The sequence below is a fragment of the Geospiza fortis genome, unplaced genomic scaffold, assembly GCF_000277835.1.
Source record: "Geospiza fortis unplaced genomic scaffold, GeoFor_1.0 scaffold7, whole genome shotgun sequence".
NCBI classification, from domain to species: domain Eukaryota; kingdom Metazoa; phylum Chordata; class Aves; order Passeriformes; family Thraupidae; genus Geospiza; species Geospiza fortis.
This window is the reverse complement of record NW_005054344.1, coordinates 1,752,092-1,774,512: the sequence shown is the minus strand read 5'-3', so window position 1 is coordinate 1,774,512 and position 22,421 is coordinate 1,752,092. Positions and strand designations below refer to the sequence as shown.

Sequence of the window (22,421 nt, the reverse complement as noted above, 5' to 3'; positions counted from 1 at the left end):
ATGAGTCAGTGCTGTACTGATTTAATTAAACATTTAGAAAGCAACAAGGGTCATAAATTAAACTTACTGATTGCATATGCACATTGGAACTGTTAGAAGGATTGTATAGCAATTCCTCAAAAGAAACACAGGGAGAGTTAGGGAGTTTTTTTGCTGCCACACAGCATTGTGTCATTAAAGTGCAACATTTTAGTCCCTCTACACCATGGTGATTGGTCTGAAAAAATTCCACCAGCTCTCTCTGATCTTTTGAGAAGGTCATGCTTAAACATATGGCAGAGCGTCTTCAGAGGAAACAATGATTTTGGCCCAATTTTCCACAAACTCCTTGTGACAGCACTGGTTGGGTGCAAAGTAAGGACCATTTATCAGGATGATGGAGAAGATGTAAGAGAAAAAAGTAAAATCAAAATATTTTCTGTGGGTAGTTTTGCAAAGATATATATTAGGTTCAGTTGTATGAACATTTGTTTCTTTCAAAGGCTATAATATAAAGCCACAGAAGCTCAATTTGTTCTTTGATTACATTCCTTGCAAAACCACATATAGTATCTTAATGCTGTCATAAACTGCCTTCTAAACAGCTTTTCACCCTTCTCTTGGACATGTGCTCCTCTTGTTTGTAGTTTTGTTAGACTTCACAAGTTTGGTGTCAAGTCACTACCTTGAAGAGCAAAACACACTTTGTGTACATCAGCACTGATTTTTCATATGTAGGGCTATCTCTTGAAAAAAAAAAGAGACATATTTGAAGTTTACACACACCATTAAAATACACAGCTTGAGTACTGCAGTCAGACATGTGCAAGCAGGATCACAGAGCTTAGTGGAATCATTTAAGTAAGTGAAGCTATAGTTGGGTGTTTATTTGCAGGATTGAGGTTTCCAGAAATCTGACAAGAAAAATGCAGAAGCAATTTCCATTATAGCTATTTTTTTTTAATGTGATCCTTAGGAATACTTGTCTCATACACAAAAAGTGAGGTACATAAGAATAAGAAATGTGTAAACTCTGAAAATAGAGTCTTCAAGTTTTTAATGCTACTTCAGAAAGTCTAGAGAACAGGCAAGAAAGAATTACCTGTTTTTCACAGACAAAAATATTTCACATTTTTCTCAGAAAAACAATTGGTCAAAATTATTTACTGGCTTTACTACAGACAATGCCTTGTGTGTTCACAGTGGCCAGGTTTTTTGACATTTTGCGCTACTTTTTCCATGAGGAGACAAAAAGAAGTTCTCAAATGAAGTTACACTGCAATCACATGGAATTTAGACCAGATTTGTTATAAACAGTGAGAATAAAATGATAATTCAAGTTTTGCATTAAACTGAGATTCTTAAATAAAATGCATGTTTGAATATTCAAATAGCCAAATGCAAGAAAAACATTGATTTGTTGGAATGAGTCCAGATGAAGTCGCTAAGTTAATCCCAGGGCTGGAGCACCTCTCCTGTGAAGACAGGCTGGGGAAGTTGGGACTGTTCAGCCTGGAGGAGAGAAGGCATGGGGAGAACTCATAGCACCTTCCAGTACCTAAAGGGGAGCCTACAAGAAAGCAGCACAGGGAATTTTTACAAGGGCATGCAGAGATAGAACAAGGGGGAATGGCTTTAAACTGAAAAAGGACATATTTATGTATTAGGAAGAAATGCCTTACTATATGGGTGGTAAGGCACTGGAATGTTGCCCAGGGAGGCTGCAGACTCCCAATCCATGAAGGTACTCAAGGCCAGGCTGGATGAGGCTTTGAGCAACCTGATTTAGTGGAAGGTGTCCCTCCTCATGGTAGGAAGGTTGGAACTGAATAACATTTAAGGTCCCTTCCAACCCAAACCATTCAATGGTTCTATGATATATCCATCTAAACCTCATTAAGACATTAATCCACTTCATCTTGACAATTGTTTGGTGAGTGTATGACTTTATTCTTTTGCCTGTATCTAACTCATACTGGAATATATAGTGCCATGAACACAGAACCCCAAAGAGTATCCTACAATGAGCTGCATTTAATAAAATATAGCTTTGTATTCCACTAACAGCAAATGCTGACTGTGTGGAATAGTCATCCCCTTAGAGAACTAGGCATGACCTAAAATCTAATCATCAAATGCTTGAGGATTTTTTCACACACAGAGGCATTGTGTGAACATTAGTTATAATTAGAGATGTAAGTGAATTTAAGCTTATCAGACAAGATATTTCTAGGTATATTCATTTATTAGGAAAGCAGATATAAGAACAATATGTCAGGAAAAGTGACTAGTACTGCAGCATATATTATGGCACAGCAGTGAACTTATAATTTTTCTTTCACAGAGCATTCAGGGTTGACAGTATTTGAAGCAAAATATGCCAGTAGTCTCACAAGAAACGGGAACATATTCAGAAAGACTATTAGGGATACATAGCTACTTGTAAATGACAGTAAGCAGTTTGACAAGTAAACCAAAATTCTAGCTGTCTCAGATGACATTGATCCACAGAAAATGATCTGCACTGATTGATTGGCTCTAATGCCTTATGTGGAATCCCTGCTTTGTCCATAAAATATTGCTAGTCATGGCTAAAACGAGTTCTTAAAAATGTCAACACTCCTAGGATTTTTTTCTTTTCTTTTTCCAGACTAAAAAGAATTAACAGACAGCAGTTCCTATTATTAGTTTGATTACATATATGTTCCTGAACAGGCACAATAGCTGTGAACTAAATCTATAACTAACAGCTATACACAACACTCAAACAACAAGCAAGATTATCAAAGTAGCTCTATTCAATTCTATTCTATTCAAGCCTTTGACTTGAGATGTAAAAGGCAGTCAACTTTACCTCCCTGCAACATACCCAAATTAGCCACACAGGACGTTTCCAGCATTAAAAGTGCACAGCTTGAGTTAGGCAAGACTTCAGCCTCTCCTAAAGCAGAAGCACAGCAGCAGCAGAGCGTAGAGTCTATGCAAGGACAGTAGCAGATAATGAAAAGGTCTTTTAAGCGGACAATTCCAAATATATGTGTTTATTTGCAATCTAAATTAACTACCTAAGTAAAAGATCAATCTCCCTAATCCCTGAGGAAAATGCACAAATCCTTCCTTTTTCAGGGATTCAAGGCAATGTCATTGTTCTGAATTGTTCCAAGGAAGTATCTCTCTTTCATCACTGTTCACAGAGAAATTAAAACTAGGCAGCTGAAATTCTCATGCAAACCCTCCGGGTCAGCAGTAAATTTAGGCAAAACAAATAATTTCACTTTGCTCATGGTGTACCTCTGCTGCTTGCAAGAAGTCTGCAAAATTATTTGGTAAATTTAAGACATCTATTTGCGTACCAATTATGTTTCTCTGTAGCGTGCTGCCTTCCTGTTCTGGGCACAGACTTAGTGAATATCTGTAAGTCCCAGAAAATGGTCACTGTAAGTGTCTAGAACAAATCCACTCCTTTGGAATGCATTGCCCAATGCACAGTGAGACTGGCAAATCTTGAAACACGTCTCGTGGGTTTCAGCTGTGCACTGCTCTTGCAATAGGTCTGAGGTGTCATGATCTCAGTGCTTGCTATGCAAAGACAGTTTTGTGCCTCCAGGCAAGCTGTGAATGCACAGCCCAACTCGTATGTCAGACTTTCAGACATGCTACCCACAGCCATACTTTTTTAAGTAAAAGCTTTGTAGTTTGCTCTGCTGTGCCTGAGACCATCAGACCCACAGGCACCTGATGAACACATCACTCTAGAAGAGGTACCAAGAAGGAAGCCATTAGTTTATAAAGGCTGCTGCTTTACTCTGCTTAAACCCATCCTGGCTGTAATCTGAGAAGAGTCAAACATGATAGTCCTGAAACAATGCTTCCCTGGGCTGAAATGAATATGTGAATATCACCTTAAAAGTTGAGAGACACATGTACAAGGACTTGATTTACCTACACTAACCAAAACCATGAAAGAAGTTTAGTGCACTCTGAAATGGACTTTTCTGACAAAGATATTTCTATTGACATAATATTACAAGGTATCTTATTTGCAATGTTTCTGAATGTTTTCATACCTAGGATTCTTTTTAAGGAAAAATCTAGTACTTTGATTGCCTGAAGGATAAACATACTCTCTATGATGTGCAGAGGAAAAAATCCCTTTCTTGTCTCATGACTGTTGTTTACTTCAACAGTAATTTTATAGCAGGCTGGTAAGCTGTGTAGTGAACAGTGAGTGTTTCCAGACACATGCTGGTAGGAAGCAGAGCTGCTAATACTGTTGAAATAGGAGTTGTTTTTTCTGGCTTTCCTCAAACAAAATTTACAATCTCATTTCCCCCCTTCTTAGGGAAGAAAAAAGCTGCTCTGTATTTCAACTGTGCAACTTCCATTTCAGATTAAAATAAAAACAAAAAATGCATAAATTGAGAAAACCTGCTCCAAAGAGACAGAGAATATCACGTCCCTTAACAACAGAAAGTTTCTTTTGAAGTAAAATCACAGAAGAATACAGTATATTAACTAAATCTTAAGAAAGGGTAGAAAGATATAAAAACACTCTCACATTTTGGACATACAACACTGCAAAGAAGAATGTGACCCCTAAATTCTTCTGAGGAGCTGCTTTCATTCTTTGTAGACATTCCCAGAATAAAGATTATATTGTCTGTCATGGTGGAGTTTGCAAACTTGGCACACAGAGCCATTGAGGGTGAGTGATTTGCTTAATTACTTTTTATTCCTAAAGTAAGTACCACAGAAATGTTGTTAATTTCTTTACTTTTATATTACCCAATTATACTTGTTTCAAGCACCACAGCATTCTCAGTTATGGCAAATCAATATATTAATATGTTTTACATAATAACACTCAGCCAAACTAGAAGCATCACTTTATGCTTAAATCTGTAATTCTTCCAAAATGGACCTCAGTCTTTTTCTTATTATTTGTTTATGCTACAGAAGTCTAAGAAAAAGCTGCCACTTATGCATACTTTGCTGGAAACATGCATATGTGATTTTCTTATCCCAAGTGAAAATATTATTGTGGCGCAATCCAGCAGTTCATTTTGCATCCCTAACAAGCAAAAATGTCAAGATGGAAGATATGCAATGATATTTTTTATTTAAGGGCTCATGAAAATGGCCAGTTCTGACTGTAAACATCTAAAGCTAGAACACTATGGTAAAAGTGATCACTGTTACTGCATTTTCTTAGTCTGCAACCAAGTAAAAAAGGGACTTTGTAATGAAAAACAGATATCAATTTCTTGGTAAAGGCTTGTATTTTGGGTGAAAAACTTGAAAACACTTTCAAGTGATTTAAGAAAAAACAAACTTCATTGGAATTGGTTGTTTTTGTGAGTTTATTTTCTCATATTTGCACAAAACAGACCGTGCAGCTGTATTATTACATGAACCTCTTATTATAGTAGAGTTCATATCTTATAAAGAGAGGAGTCTGAAATAGAACTAATGTCTGCAAGCAGACCAGGTGTCCTCAGGTTCAGAGCAGGCATGAGAAGAGGCACATGAGACTTTCTATTTCAAAACAAACTTATCTCCAAAAGTATTTCTTCTGTGTCTTAGTGCTGGGGGTGGAGGGGCTGTTTTGGGTTTTTTAAATTATTATTTAAAACGCAATAAAATTCAACACACATAAGAATCATCATTGCTTCAGAAGCAGTAGTCACAGCTAAAGTAATAGAAAATACCACTTTATAATTAAGTAAAATGAAGTTCCCTTCCTAATCATCAGCAAAGATGAAGGCTGATTATCCAGAAACTTGGGAAGTCACATTATAATTAATAGTAGGCTTTTAAAAATATATTTAAACCAGTCACTTTTTTGCTCAGAAAAGAAGGAAATTATAGCATTCTCACAACAATGATTTGAACAAGTTACTCCCCACTGCAGTGCTGCATTGCTTGCGGTTACCATGTTCTAGAAAGTGATTTAAATCAGAATTTTAGAAATGGCAAGGTACTTTTTTAAAGCATTCTGTTCAGGTCCTTTGCTCCTTTCGTAAACTTGTAGTAGAAATAGATGACTTGAAGGCAAAAGGCTCTGTAGTGAAAAAGGCATGAAAGATTTTGTTAAGGTGACAGAAGGAGTTGTGGAGATGAGCAGCTAGGATATATTAACAGAGGAGTCAATCTTTCAGTGCTGATTTAGTGGTGTGGAGAAGCTGAATTAACACACAGCTTGTGGAAATATATAACTTTTTAGACAAAACCCGGCGGTTGAGCCAATGAAGGGTGCTCAGAAGCAGAGTGGGAGGAAGACCAGCACAACAAATGGAGTAAAAATGGACACAAGAAGAATGATATTGCATTTGTCATTCCCACCATAGGGCTTTACACTGGTGTCCTCACAGTAAAGAAAGAGACCTTCAGGTGTTTGAGCACCTATTATGCTGCTACAGAGAGCTTCTGGGAAGTCTCCCACACTTTAACACTGCTTTTGACCATCTTCACTGGTAGCATTCTAACACTGTAATGTCCATCTTGGCTTATTTTGTACGCAAGTCTTCTTTAATGCTACCTAGAATTACTGGAGAACAGTAAATTATATCTGCATGCTCCATACATTCTTATTTTGTGAGTGAGGATATTCAACTCAACCTGGCCTATGTAATTGTATCATTTATAAATTAACAACACTTTACAAAATGCTGAAAGTCTTTTGGACTGAAAAGCATCACTGAAAGGCCCAACTCAGGCAGGCATATGCTTAACTTCAAACACATGAGTAGCTGCAGTCTAACAAAAATGCTATTTGTATCCACAGGTACCTGAGGTGTTACTACTGGGCCGTTCGGAGTTTAATCACCATCGGTGGCCTTGCAGAGCCACAAACGCTGTTTGAGATCATTTTTCAACTGCTGAATTATTTCATGGGTGTCTTTGTCTTCTCCAGCTTGATTGGTCAGGTACATAAAAAATCAATAACAAGTTACACTCAAATTACTGTAATGTAGTGATAATATATTCAATTTAATGGATTTTAGTTCTGAGAAAAAAGTTTAATTTCTATCCTCTATTTTAATGCCAAACATACTTATTTTTCTGATAAATACATGCGTTTAATTGCTTAATCCGTTCCCTGTTTTGCAGCTCTTTTGCATATGAGCTGATTAAAAGCCAAGACTCTGCAGAACACAGATGACTCTTGAAACTATGTATAATTCCTATTTTTTTTCCTTACTCACAGCCAAGGAGACAAATCCTTGACATTCACATTATACTGTTAAATCTGAAATAAAAATTGTGATTGTTAAATAAGTCATGCTCAGTACTACTACCAACAGGATTCTATTAATGGAAATCCCATTATTTTTGTCGAACTAGAACTCTGATCTCTTCCACAAATTACAATATATTTGTCAATCTGAAAATTAACTGGTTTTTATTTCTCTTGGTAGAAAGGGAAATATTTGGCAGAAGGGAAATAAAAAAGCCCATAGCACAGCAAATCAGTTATATTTCCAAATGAACATAATTGAAATATTTCTGGTTTTTAACTATTAAACTTGGGCTTTAGATTGTGGGTTTTAAAACACATTGCCTACAGAAAAATAAATACTGAGGTTTCTGAGTGAGGCTGTGCCTTATTAATTTTTGTAGAAACCATTCCAGACTTTTTGATTTCTCCATGCCTGTTATAAAATTAATTATTAAAAAAAAATAAATTAAAACTGAAATTTTATTCTTATTTTGAATACAGCATTTGAAAAGTTCAATCAAGCAGCCAGAGATTGCATATGTCTCTTGCTCTCCAGAACTGCAAGAAAGGGTCACTGTCACTGAAGAGACTCTTCCTTATAGGATTTAAAATTCCCCCATAAACCAGAATTACCAAAAATAAAACAATACATACATATAAAATATTTCTTCTGGAAAATAACTGAATTCAAGTATATAGAATTAAGCTTCGGGGCTTGCATATTTATAACTTTTCCCTGAAATGTTGTAACTATCAATGAAGGCCTCATTTCCCCAAGAAGAGTCTACAGATGACTTTTTGTAACGAGTGTAGTCATTTGTAGTCTCATACTTTAAACCTTAACCCACAAGCTGCTTCATTGCAGTTTGTTGGTTATAATTCCTGTTTACAAAGAAGCCTTAAAATTATTGAGTTATTTCTGCTTTAGCACACTTGCCTAAAAATTCTTATTCCCATTACAATCAATTGCATCTCTGTAATAAAGAGCAAAATTGAGGCCATGGCACATTAATCCTTGGCAGCTGCCACATGAAACCGTTCCACTAAAATCACATCTGAATACTTATTCTTTTGAAGAAGGAACATCTATGAACATTAACTCATCCACTTTCTAAAAACTGAATCACATTTGAGTTGAAATGTTAAATGATGTTCCAGCGCTAAAAACTTTAAGGTCACCTTTCAGCTCTCAGAGCTTAGGGCTGATCTCAGCTATTTAACAGTGGCACAATCTTAGTTTTAGTGGTGTCAGATGACGCTATTACAGAAATTCAGCCCAGATTTCTTAGCTTCTAAGTCTCATTGCATGCCAAATACAGAGTAGCTTTGCTATGGATTTTTAAGAAAAGTATTATCTATAATTTTCATCCATGTCCAAAAATACAAGACAGAAGAATAAGCTAAAACCCAGAAACAATTCCTCTAAAATCATGTTACAATCAGACAATCAGATTAAATCTAATGTTTCTGAAAAAGCAGATGAAGCACCTATTCAAAACATGGAGCTGAATGCATAATTTTTTGAAAAAAGTATTATAATCCGTATGTTGCTGACAAAATAAAATCAAGACTATTCTTTCTGAAATGTGTGGTAACAACAACTGATGTTTGCAGATGAGAGACGTAATTGGAGCAGCAACAGCAGGGCAGAACTACTTTCGTTCCTGTGTGGACAACACTGTCTCCTATATGAACACCTATTCTATTCCAAAACTGGTGCAGAATCGTGTTCGAATGTGGTATGAATACACATGGGACTCTCAGGGAATGCTGGGTGAGAATTTCCAGTTACTTAGCATGTCTCAGTGAGAGTGGTTGTACAGATACAGATATAGGGTGAAATTCACATTTCTCCTTTTCTGAATTGCATGTGGGAAGTGAGAGGAGGCTGCTCAACTTACTTTGGAAAAGAAAGAAACTACAAGGCAATATGATTCTTAATACTCTATAAACTCTATTCATTAATACAATGTTTTGGTAATAATTTTAGACAAGATTTATTAAGCATCTTAGTAAAAGCATACTAGCTGTTTCCTCACTTGAACTCATTAAGTTATTTTGCTCATTTTTGTGGACATTCCTTAATTTGTCTTTTCTTTTTTTCCCCAGATGAATCAGAATTACTGGAGCAGATGCCAACCAAAATGCACTTAGCTGTTGCAATTGATGTGAACTTTTCCATTGTCAACAAAGTGGACTTATTCAAAGCAAGTAGTTTTACAAGAGAATGCATAAATATGTGGTATTCCATACAGAAACTTTGTTTTGTACATCTTGCAACTCTTTAGGACATTTGTTAGTATGCAAGGCAAAATAAGTCACAGAAATATCTCATGAATGGAGACGTCAGAACAAACCCAAGTGCCTGCATTTGGATTTCTCTTGTGTCGAGGCGGTGATCTCAAAAGAAGCAAATGAGATAAGAACAAAGTCCTGTTATGACCACATCCTATAGCTGATGGTATGGTCAGACTGTGAGTGAGTTCAGAGTATAACTCATCTCAACAGTCAGAGAATAATCTAATTTTTGACACAGTCTTCCTTGCTGTGGCCACCCAGGTCTGCCTAAGAGGTCACCCATGCTCCATGTTCTGGCAATGTAATATTGATGTAGAGAAAGCTGCATCATAGTCAGTTTTGGTGCAAAGGAGCTTTCTCTTTACTTACCATGGTAGTTTTCCATAGCTACACTTTAAATGTGTACTTAAAATTGGATTTCTGGGACAAAAGCAAGGAGACCCCGAAGTTTTTAGAAGTCCACACAGACAATTTTCTTGTTAGGTTGTGAGAAATCATATGATACACCTATAAAAGAATTACATGGCTGAGCATTTTTTTCTACATCTGTTGAAGACATAGAATTCATAGATTCATATGAGCATTTGACAGAATCAGTTGTTTTCCCCTGGACTGGTTTAAAAAAAAAAAAAACATAACAACCCCATTAAAGACACATAAAGCTCTGAACATAACACCAACTGAGCTTCCTCAGAAAACCTAGATGTACAGAAACTCGCTTTATAAAACAATGAAAACATGTTCAGCCCATAGAGAACTTCATCAGTATTTGAAATAGTAACTCTTTCAGTCCTTTCTCAGCTCTAGTAGCTGATCTTTATGATGTTTTGAGTTTGCATTCTAATTATGGAATCCTGGATTATTCCTGTATAGGCTTTTGATAATCACTTTTAATACTGAATTAGCAGAGTAATCAACTCTATTTTAACAGGGCTGTGATACCCAGATGATATATGACATGCTGCTAAGGTTGAAATCCATTGTATATTTACCTGGGGACTTTGTCTGCAAAAAGGTGAGAATTCTTGTTTTATTCAAATAAGAATAATACTATGTGTTTTAGAAAAAGAGTTCAGATATCGGTCAACAATGTCCTTTAAATAAACTTAATCCTGACTGAATTAGAATGCATAAAATTAATTAAGCTACCCTGTGTAATAACAACAAATATGCTCTCAAATTTCTATCTAGAACAAGACAATATGAATTTTATTACTTACATTACCAACCATGAAATTATAGTAAGATGGGAAAGTATTTAATGTAAATATGGTTTATCTAATGATAGCTCATGAAAATTTAATATTTAAAATGGATCAAACATAATGTTTCTATACTTCTATGCATACAAACCCAGCCTACAGGTCTCAGCCTATAATGCTTTGTCTGTGCTTCATTTGTGTACTCAGACACACTTAAGTAGAATTATGTAAGAATGTAGAAAATACGCTGCATCCCATAGAGTTCCTTCCAGCAGGATCTGCTCTGCCTTCACTCACAGCTCTGAGCCATCTCCAGGTTTCCAGCTGAATGCTGTCACACAGTCTCTTAGCAAAGATGTCTATCTTGTCTCAACCTTTTGGCTTAAACCTGGCCAGACAGGTTGTTCACAGGTAAATAGCTCAGCTTCTGACCAGGGAGCCCATGTCTCTTTCCAGGAGGCATGTAAACATAGGGCAAAGTCAGATGCAATCAAAGCCTGGGGGGATGAGTAGTAATCTGTACTAGTACTGCTCTGGCAAGTGACCACAGGCCCCACCACCTAGAAAAGCGACTATCAGAACCCCTTAACTTGTCTTTAGCAGTTCTGGTCCAACATGCTCACTCAGGTCCTGCTCCCTCCCAGAGTTAAGCATACAATCCTCCTCCAGAATGCTGGGCTAGCTCCACTGACTCCACTGTGTAAAAGTTAAACATTTGTGAAAACATTGAAGGATCAAGTGTGTCCCTTCAAAGACCAATCCCGGAATTGCTGTTGGCTAAGAAGGGTTGAAGAGTAGTTTGGTGTGCTTACTTATACAATGCACAGCATGAAAGGATCTTAGACTACAGCTGGGACTCTGGCACAACAGAGGGAATAAGGGACAGCCACAGATTCAATGCCTTGATACTGCAGTCTGATGCAAACAGTTCTTAACAAAGACAGGCCATGAGAAATTGATTAACTTATTACATCTTGATTCAGAGCTAAAAGGCCTCTCACTTATATAAGTAAGTCTACTATACAAGTGACCAACAACCATAGCAATCTTATTAATGCTGCAACATGAAGCAGGGAATGTTGGAACCACCTTCCCCCTGGATGCATGTTGGTCTCACCCTATTCACCAAGGAGATGCTGCATGCAAGCTTGGAGCACCAAGTGAAGAGATAGGAAGTGCAAAGTCCTGGCTCTGTTGCTGCTGCTTTTTCACTTTTAAAACTAAATTACCGCTTCGCCTCATAATAGTGGCACACCCTCTGCTCATGACAGACTAGAAAGATATTTAAAGGAGGACCTGTAATATGATTAATAAAAAAAAGCCATTGCTAAAACATGGGCTCTTTATGTGTTTGTATACCCAGGGAGAGATTGGCAGAGAGATGTACATCATCAAACAGGGTGAAGTTCAAGTCCTCGGAGGCCCTGATGGTACCAAAGTCCTGGTTACACTAAGAGCAGGAGCTGTATTTGGGGAGATCAGGTAGGTCCATCACAGTTTTTAATACTTTTTTTTAGAACTTGCCAAATAATCTGTGGTTGTGTGACAGTGGGGAGGCTAGAAAGGATGTAAGATCAACAAAGAGGACACTGAGCAAGGAGATGCATGTAAGTGAAGGAAAATCTAAGTGAAGCACCAGTGATTAAAAAGGTAAGATCTGGGATCAGTGTTTTGATCAGTGCACACAGGGATATAGAGACAAATTTCTTCTTTAGCATTTTAAAGATGTAACACATCTCCCTGTTATGCTGTCTGCAATACAGGAGGACCAAATCCATTTTATTGTCTGTATAATAAGACCAGGTGCCCTTAAACGACAGATGGCAAAGATAAAAATTAATCTCCAACAAAATAGATACAAAAATCTAAAACAGCAATTAAAAATAGTTCATTTAAGAGCTGATTAAATTGCTGAAAGTCAGACAACCCAATTTAAAAAAGTATTCATTTAAAAGCATACAAGATGAGAAAAAAGGTGGATAGACCAGATTTTTTGTCTGAATTTATCTGAATGAGAATTTTTTTGCTGGTGGCTACAAATGGTTTTTATATTCTGCATGTACTTGCTATGCAAAATCCATTAACTCTTATGTGCTAAGTTCCCCAATTAACCAATCAAGTATTAGTTTTTAGGCACTGCATCCCTCTGCTGGGGTTGGCCCAAGGAGAAGTAATAAAAAAAATGTGCTGCTGCATGTGATAAACTGGATCCTTGGTTCTTCCAGCTGCCTTCCTGTCATTGCTAATGCTCTTGCTGGTAGCTTTCATCTGCCTTTTGAAAAGCAATAATCAGCTCTGGTCCAGGTTTACATTTGTCCTCTAGTTGTGTCTCCCTTTGTAGTAGGAGAAACATTCCTGTTTGTCAAGCGATGTGAGTACAGAACTTGCTTAGACCTGAAGTGGAAAACATCTGATATATCTCATTTACAGAACTTGTTCATTAAGTGGGAAAGTGAAATTATATCAGTTCTTGGAGAAGGTTATTTGGAAGGTATTTCTCTGTGTGACAATATAATTACCTGAACAAAGCCTCCAAACAAAAGGCTGTATTGTAAGTTATGCAGGAAGACTGAGAATGAACCCATCAATAAGGGCTGACTAATGAAAAGACAGAAGAAAAGCTAAAGCAGACCCCATATGTAACACACACGTGGTTCTCAATTATTTATTAGTCTGGTATTTGAAGTGAGAGATTTGTATTTTAAACTGAGAAATGATAACTCCTGGTTTCAAAACAAGGAAGGGATTTTTACACTTTTGATCTAACACAGGTGAGTGCTTGTTTCCATGCGAGAACCACACAACGACCTTTAAAGATTCATTTCCCTGCACGTTACTCTATACACAATTGTCAATATGGCCAGCAAAACCCTCAGCAATGCTATAACACTACACTTCTAGTCTTGTTTCATTCATCACTGGCCTACTGCAGCAGCAAACCCATTCAGACGCGTGTAATTTGCATATAAAATATCAGGCAGTGGATAAACTCAAGGAGAAAAATCCACAGCAACTGGCAGACACGATGCACTAAGCTTATCAGCAGAGATATGCTCTTCCTAGTGGCAAGGTGCTAGAAAATAATGAGTTTGTATTGTGCCTTTCTATATAAATTTTTTCAAGGTCGTCTGAATAGAGAATATCACAGGAAAATGGAAAAAAATATTCTTTAATGGATTATGTACTACTTTTTCTAGGACATCCAAGTTTTCCTCTCATTCATAATGGTTATAACCTGATATCAGGATGTTTTTCTTCTGATTTCCAACTCAAGATTTGTTTGGAGAAATATGTCAGCTACCTTCTGAATGGCTTAGGTACATGAATTATAAGATGTTTGCTATTTAATCTCACTCTGTTCAAAATGCATGTCAATGATACTTAAAATTCTCCAGGAGCAAAGGAATTGAAGAAAATAAAACTGTTTATTTCCAAAAATTCCCTGAATTATACTAGAAAGCCAATGTAGGACTAACAACCAAACATGTCCCTTGACAATTTCATCCTTGAAAATTATTATAGACAGGGATTAAGTTATAGGAGTTCCAATTAATATTTTAACCTCATTTTTACTTTCCTGTATAGATATCAGTTTGGGGAAGTAAAATAATTTCAGAGTCAGAAGCAAACAGATTGTTGTCTTAACGAGATCCCATCAGCAAAGACAATTCACTTGTCTTTGCTGAAAGAAACTCCGTTATAAAAACGTTTCACTAGCCTAGAGAAAGTTACACTTGAAGCCAGATGTGCTCATTCATCCATTTACTGGTATTTCACTAGAGCTATTTCCTATCAGAAAATGTTAATTCTGGAAAAACTAAAACATTTCTCCATTTTATGTAAATTTTTGAAAGGAAGATCTCTAAATGTTTGATCTCAGCATCAGCTTTCAGTTGTTTTGTAATTTTAAACTTTATATAAAAAATCCAAACTACAGGGACTATTTAGTTTTGTGAAAGATGATGTTTTCCAGTACTTTGGTCCAGGATTTCCCTCAAAGTAGTAGCTGCTATTTTCCATAGTCTCTGCTCTTTGGAGTTTGACATCCTTATCAGAAGCAAGATCCAGACCTATTTCCCTTTCCTGACTTGCCAGTTCTCTTCATACGCACATAGGTGCCCAGCTGAGCCACCACAACCCTGCATGTTCAGCTGATAACACAAGCCACTCCCCAATTTCTATTAACAGCAGCTTCCCACAGAGATCAGCTATAAAAACAATAGATAAGCTGAGTCATCACTTTGACAACTTTACAGCTTGAAATTTAATTTGCTACCATAAGAATTCTAAGGTTATCAACTTCTACTATTATTAGAGCATTTGACGCTCAAAACTGGAGTAAAAAATATTAGGTAAAAAAAGCAAATTTTGTGATTAATATAGATACTGCATTACCAAGAATCCCTGCAAGGCAAATGTATCTGTTTTAAAAAATTTGGTCATGTAACTCTTCACACACTAACCAAACCACATTGAATGCTGAAGTACCATAACTTTGTCCTTAGTAGAAGATGATTCTGTTTGAGCAAAGACTGCCTTACTTGTAAAATTCAGCTCACAACATCACCATAAGGAAAAAGCTGATCTCTTTAGTCCCCGTCTACCTTGATAAAATGAGCTTTCTGTTAGGAAAGCCTAAAAATGATTGTTCAATAACTTGTTGAGAAGTGATTCATCAGAGCTCAAAAGTTATTTGCAATTTTCTTTAGCAGATTTTCCTATTGTGTAAAGAGTTTTATTCTATCTGAGGAATCATAGAGAATTGTTTAAAAAGATGATAAACTGCATTTTCAGCTTCAGTCCATGTATTGATTGCTGTCTTGAGTTGCAGAAAAACACACTGTGAGCATGTAAAACTAGCCTTGCACACACAGTTGCAGAGGTCTCCTACTATCCTTTATAAATTAAATATATTATCTATATGATTCAATACTTAGAAAGATGTTTTGTAAATATCTTTAATATTAAAACAAATATATATCCTTTATTATTACTTCAGATGGGTAGTAATTCTTGTTTACTGGGGTTCAGAATATCTTTTTTTAATTACTTTTAAATTTAGAGAATACTAAATGCTCTCTAAAAATATTAATTCACTGGGAAATCTTTAAAGGACAAATTTTGGGTTAGATCTTGAATAAAGTGATAGAGCAATTTTAGTACTAAAAACAAAATGCAAATTCTCTTACTTATCAGCAGAGCTGACGAGTGAAGTCTCTTCAATTGCTTGGTGCAGGATGAAAAATTTATTTTTATTTGTACATTTAACTCTTTCTTACATGTCCTCTCTCCGGCCAACTGCTGCTAGCTAAACAGGTCTAATGTCTTACGTTCAAAACAAAATAGCCTTCTTTTTCTGGCAGACACGTTTATAACTGTCAGCTTGAAAGACCTTCCTAAACTCTATTGTTCATTGCCAACATTTAAACATGCAATGAGGTGTGTGAGAAAACCGAAAACAAGAGCCCCACAGAAGTTATTCACTCAGGAAAAAAATCCTTGGGGGACAATCTCTCATTCACTGTAAATAATGCTGTTCTAGTACTGATGGAAATAATTTTCAGCAATAAAACTGAGGAAATGCCAAGTTCACATAAGAACTAAAGAGAGTGCAGTCTGAACTGTGGGTATCTCTATTAGCAAAAGTTTTCACAGTCCTTAGCATCTACATATGCCTGACCTCCAGTGACAATTTGCCTTCCTGAGATGGAATTTCTAATCCCAACTGCACGGGGCCTTTACAGAACACTGGACAGAACAGTCAGCTCCATGAGCTTTACAAGGACTTTAGTGGAGAAGCACCAGCAGAGAGATTCCTCACTGGGGCAAGCAACACTGTAACTGATGGAGTTTATTTTCATTCCAGCCTACTAGCTGCGGGTGGAGGAAATCGAAGAACTGCCAACGTGGTGGCTCATGGTTTTGCCAACCTTTTCATTCTGGACAAGAAAACACTCAATGAAATCTTGGTGAACTATCCTGACTCAGAAAAACTTCTTATGAAGAAAGCAAAGTATGTCCTAAAAACAGTTTTTAAATCATACCATTTAGCTGCAAGATGGACAGTTGTGACTTTTAGACGATTTGCATTCCTTTCTTGGAAAATAACAGTTGTAAACACATTTGGTATTAGGGGTCAGATTTGCCTGGTAGTTTCTAGCTGAAAGCATGGTCTTGGAAGGAATTCCAAGGGTTGTGGAAATGTGGTAAGTAGAATGAAATCCTCAATATAGTTCCCTTATGCATTTTATTTAAGGTAACATTAAACAAAAATAGGAGATAGGGACACCTATCAGGACTCCTTACATCATCAAGAAAGAAACTGCAGGACAGATCTTGTTTAAGGAATAGGTTTTCAAAGATGCAACAAAACATTTGCAATTAATTCTATAGAGATATGCTTCAATGCATCCACAGACTTGTATGCATTTCCAAAACCTTAAGCAGCAGTTAGGAATGGATTGAAAGTAAGGCCTGAGAAGATGGAACTACACAGATTAGATACTTGTGCATTTCATTTAAAAGCATTCCAAAATGGGATTTCAAACCAAGATTGCTTTTCACCTTCCTTTGGCTGTAGCTTGTTAGGATCACCATTTTCACAGCTTTGAAAGGGCAAAGTATTGTCAGATTTTGTAATAAAATTATGACAAAATGAGTACCTTGCTACCTTTTAAAAGATCCAAATATTTGAAACAGTTTGTCATTATTAGTATACTTCAGCACCCCTAGTGGTCTTAACTGTTGTCTCGAATTGCTATCAAAGGTTGGAAGGTTGGTCACAGACTTGAAATTCTCCCAAAGACTAAACATAACACAGGAGAGATATTTGTTTTTCAGAAGTGCTAGCAAATGGCTGCATTCATCATGTTGTAACAGCCTAGGTAGTCAAACAACAGTATCTTGAGAATCATGATGCCCCTGAGGAACAAGGAAACCAGACAAAGAATGGGCTGACTGCTCAATTTTCAAAACTAGCATTAACAGGTAGAAAAGGAGAACAAATGCATGGACCATTGATCCCCAGCATTAATAATTCCTGACTTCTCTCCAGCTTCTGTCTAAACGATAGTATGACCTTGTTATTCCTGTCTCTCTGTCCCACGCTGCATCTTCTCTTTCTTGCCCACCCCAGGCATATTCTGCCCATCCATTAAATTCTGCTTCCTCCAGACAGCCTTTCTCAACTGTGGAGCTTAATAATACACCGTTTGGATCTGCACTCCCATTTAAGCTCAAAGACTTCTCTAGATATCAGACTAAAAATAAGATATTCTGTTTAATTTTAAAGATATGCAGTACCTGCCCTGTGCAGGAGGCCATGTTCCTTACCAGTCAAGGCATCCACAAATTCTGCCAAAACTAGACACAAAGAGGAAATTTGTGCACTGTTTTCATAAATATTGTGGTTATGCTCCATTTTGGAATGGAGTTACCAGTTGCTCTGCCCTGGAAGCTTTCCATTAGAGTTCTTTTTGGCCATCTGACACCCTTAAAGGGCTCCTTGAAATAAACTGAAAGGATTTATTCAAGAAAGAAATTTGTTCTATTATCACCTGCCCAATAACTCCTGTATGTTTTTTGCATAATAAAACATGCAAGCTGCTAAAGTATATCTTTTTGTAATTTGTGGCAATGAAATAAAAAAAAAGTAGAAAAAGTAAGTAAACCCTTCACTTCTGAAATTCCCAAAGTACAAGATGCTGGAGAAAATTATAGTATTATGGGATTTACTATACTTCAGACTGCGAATATAGTCTTCACTCACAAAGAGCCTTAAGTCAGGGCTTTTGCAAGGATAGAAAAGTGGCCTTGAAACCTGTACAGTAATCTAATAGAAACTGAAAGCATGGGAACCCTCTGCTTTTTACTGGTCCCATCTGTATCAGATCTTTCATCTAATCTTTGCTGTCATTATTCATTCTCAGTTCTTGTCATTATGGCTGCAAATCAGTACAGCTGTGGAACGGTGTGAAAACCTAGTCTGCCACAAGGCTGGCAGTAGTGTTTGTATTGTCAGGATGTCTTCTTGTACTGAAGAGGACCAAAACTAAGTACCTCTGTCTGACCTGACCTATGAGAGATGAGCCATGCTGGAAGTTAGTTTGGTAAAGTATTTCCTCCAGAAGTGCCAACTGGAGTCCTGGTGGAACACCAAATGCTCTCTGGATTTCCATCCAGATCAGATAAGAGACTGCTATCTCAGGATGAGGCACCCATCCCCCTCCACACCTCTTCTTTCCTTATCTTTCCCTTTGATCTCTTTTGTGACACCTTAATTTGAGCGAGCCCTTCTTTATACTCCAGGATATAGGTAAGCAACTCCAGATTTGAACAGGTGCCTCCATCTCTACCAGAGCCTAGGGCAAAACCTTTACCGTTTCCAATTTTGCTCTTGTCACTTGACCCGGGAACAAAGTAAGAGCTATCAGATCTTCAATACCATAAATGTGGTATTTCAGCTTTGCAGGAACTTCACTCAATTTCACAGCACCACTGTGGGTTCTTATCCACTTCTTTCTCCAGGGTGCTGCTGAAGCAGAAGGGGAAACCTCCTCCAGGACCACCAGTGCAACAACCACGAGGCTTGGCCAGTCTCTTCGGGCAGAAACAGGAAACTCCAAAATTGTTTAAAGCAATGCTTGGAGGAAAAGGAAAAGAAGGCCTTGCTAAGCTGCTGCAGCTGAAGAAACAACAAGAAACTCAGGTAAAGCCACAGAAAACATAGTAGAATCTACTCAGAGGGCTTGGGCAAACAGTGTAGATGAAAATTCAGCCTTGCTGCAATCAACAGCAAAAACTCCCAGTAGCTGAGATATAACCACTTTTCCTAATCTCTGTAAACATTAATTCTAAAATTTGGTTCGATCTTTCTGAACCTGGACTTTATGCAGACCAGAGAAAACAAAAGCAAGGAAAAAAAGCAAGCAAACAAAAAATCCTCAAAGAAAGTAAGGATAAATGGATTTTACAAAGGTCTTAAGGGCATCTGATAATCTAATTTTATGCAAACAACAGTAAATACAGAAATACCCAAACACAGTAATCTGATCCAGCTGACTCGGGCACATGGCGCACTTTCCAACTCAGTGTCAGATCTGTGGTTGTTAAAAATCCTGAAGACAAAATATAAAGTGTAGCCCACACAGCTAAAACTGCTTACATCTCTAATATCTTGCACTTATGAGAAAACTATTGTTTTAGCTGATGAAAAATAATTCCCACATAATACTCTGTTCTGAGAAATGTTAATGTTAATAAGAACCTGCTCACTTCTACATGTTTACCCAAAGGTGGTAGAATTATTTTCTTTATAGCTGAAACAGCTGGGGTTATATTTAAGTTAACTAAAGAACTTTGCTCACACCAATGACTATAACAATATGATTGGAGCAGAAATACTGCTCATTGTAGTGTGTATTTGTGAACATATTAGCAAATAGGCTTGGCCGAGGAATGGGGGCAGTGTGAAGTATGTTAAGGTTTACGTAACACTTCACTAGTGTTTCTCCACTAGTTTAAGGACATAAAGGAAGGCAAGACCTAAGGAAGGGTTCTGTGCCCCAAAAGGGGTCTGTTTCATCCCCCTATATTAGTAAGAAGCAGATATTTTTAATATCCACAAGTGTTTTCTAGGTTTTATACTGATATTCTGATTCTGAAATTGCATTTTTCATTTAGAAACCAATTTTCAGCATCTGAATAGAAGTTTACATGTGTTGCATACCATTAATACTGCTGTCATGCTGTGCCTGTCCATGGCATGTGCAGAATAAAACTACTTCCTGAATTTCTTTTGCAATATTGGAAAACATTAAACTTCTTGTTTCTAGGAAACTAAAGCTGAAACAGAGACCAAGCCTAAAGAAGAGGAGAAGAAAACTGTGGAGCCCGCAGCCCCCTCTGCACCCCCTGCTAAAAAGGAAAAGCCACAGGCAGATGCTAAGCCTGCAGTTATGCAGAGAACAACCAGTAAGGACTCTCTGATCATTAGTATGACACCATCCCCCAGAGCAGGAGAAGGAGAGATCCTTAAAGTTGAAATTAAAGAGAAAGAAAATAAATAGATGGTGCTGTGGGGTGTGGCCCCATCTATTTGTCTTGCTACATTCAGAGGCCTGGCCGGACTTTGCTTTTGGGTATAGAATATAAAAGTAGAGGCTACGTGTGAGAAAAATCTGCACCAGCTCCTCTTCTTCCTGCCCTCCTCTCCTGGCACAACTACACAAATTATTTATATTCTTAACCTTGACCCTGAAGAGAGAACTTTTGGTGTATTAGAAATTACAGCTCAGATTGTATTTCACGACGACTTGTTTCTTGTTTTATTCATGGTCTCCCTTTTCTCTTACTCTGTCTTGTTCCTACTTCTCCTCTTCCCTCTCCTCTTTATCCTTGCTTTCTTCCTGTTGTTCCTGTTGCTCAGTTTGCTCTTAGCTTTTGTGTGTATTCTTTTCTGTTTTCTCCTCTGCCTCCCCATAGTTATCCTTTTCCTTGCTACTGCCCTACTATTGCTAAGGCTCCTTATGTTTCTCTCTATCCTTCTCCCTTCTCCCCTTATACTTCTAATTGGTGACCTGGGTTTGTGACCAGCATGGCTCAAAGCAGACAGCACGTGCTATGTGTTGGGATGTTTTACCTTGGAACAGAGAGCAACATAACAAAACCATTGTCAAAAAATAAATCCCAAAATCTGCAATAGGGAAGTAGATTATAGAATTATTGCCAGTCCTCTGAAAGCATAAACATCTGCTCCAGCTATCTTTGATTCTGACAAACTAACATGGGAAAGACTTAGTTCACCCTCCAGATGTGACATATAATTTCAGGCTGCTGATTTACTTGCTTGATTTTGTCAAGGTGTTGGGCATGCACTCTGTTACATCTCATCAAGTAAGCACTTGATACAGCTGTCTGAAGAACCTTGGTATCTAAACCAGCTACTTCAAAAATAAAGGCTATTTTATAAAAAGCAGGATTTATACTTTCTGGCTCTGCATTGCAAAGTTGCAGCCAATGCTCTAATTGTTCATCTACATCATAGACGTAGACTAATGGTACAAAGAGAAACCTGTGTCTCCATGTCTTAGCTACATCACACTTGTGAACTACAGTAAATCCTTCATGAGTGCCACAGCTGGGGGATACAGCCTCCCATGCAGGAGCTCCCACACTGCCAACCTTCTGCATCGACTCATCAGCCTCAGATGGAGTATTAAAACACAAAAGCTTGAAGCTGTGTTTTAAGTTAAACTCCCAACTACATTCTTTACCTCTATGGGTTTGCATCTCCTCTCTCTCCCAATCCCCTTTCAGATACCACTGGATGAACAGTTTTGTAAACAAAAAACATCATGCAGAGGCCAAGCCAGGAAATGGAAAAGCAGGCTTCACAGCTCCTTGGCTGACCAGCCAACCACGGCACCATGCCAAAATAAAACACTCACTTTGCAGGCTATCTATGACCCTACAGGCTATGCATTCTGTAGGCCTGTTCTTTAAAGCCTTTCAACTTCTGTAATCACAGGCAAAACTGGAAGCCTAACCAGAATCAGTGGGAAGTTTGCCCAAGTAAAAGCTGGATGAGTGAATTCCATATGTTGCATATTCCACAATCCTCTGACAAGACCCAAACCATAATCTCTTTCAAAAGAACGTTCTGCTGCATTAGCAGTGAGGTGAAGGTTCAACTGCTTTGTGGAAAGAACCAACTTTTTGTATGC

General features: G+C 37.5%; 1 protein-coding gene across 1 annotated transcript in view; it reads left to right on the top strand.

The window, feature by feature from the left end:
* CNGB3 (cyclic nucleotide gated channel subunit beta 3) overlaps positions 1–21,268 on the top strand; it is a 58,395-nt gene extending 37,127 nt beyond the window's left edge. Inside the window, exons 11-18 of the mRNA XM_031058503.1 lie at positions 6,764–6,905; positions 8,813–8,972; positions 9,308–9,405; positions 10,428–10,511; positions 12,062–12,180; positions 16,565–16,711; positions 19,225–19,405; positions 20,532–21,268. Coding sequence (XP_030914363.1) covers positions 6,764–6,905; positions 8,813–8,972; positions 9,308–9,405; positions 10,428–10,511; positions 12,062–12,180; positions 16,565–16,711; positions 19,225–19,405; positions 20,532–20,765 — 1,165 coding nt within the window. The 3' untranslated portion in view covers positions 20,766–21,268. The remainder of the gene's footprint in view (positions 1–6,763; positions 6,906–8,812; positions 8,973–9,307; positions 9,406–10,427; positions 10,512–12,061; positions 12,181–16,564; positions 16,712–19,224; positions 19,406–20,531) is intronic.
* Positions 21,269–22,421: the final 1,153 nt, after the last annotated feature.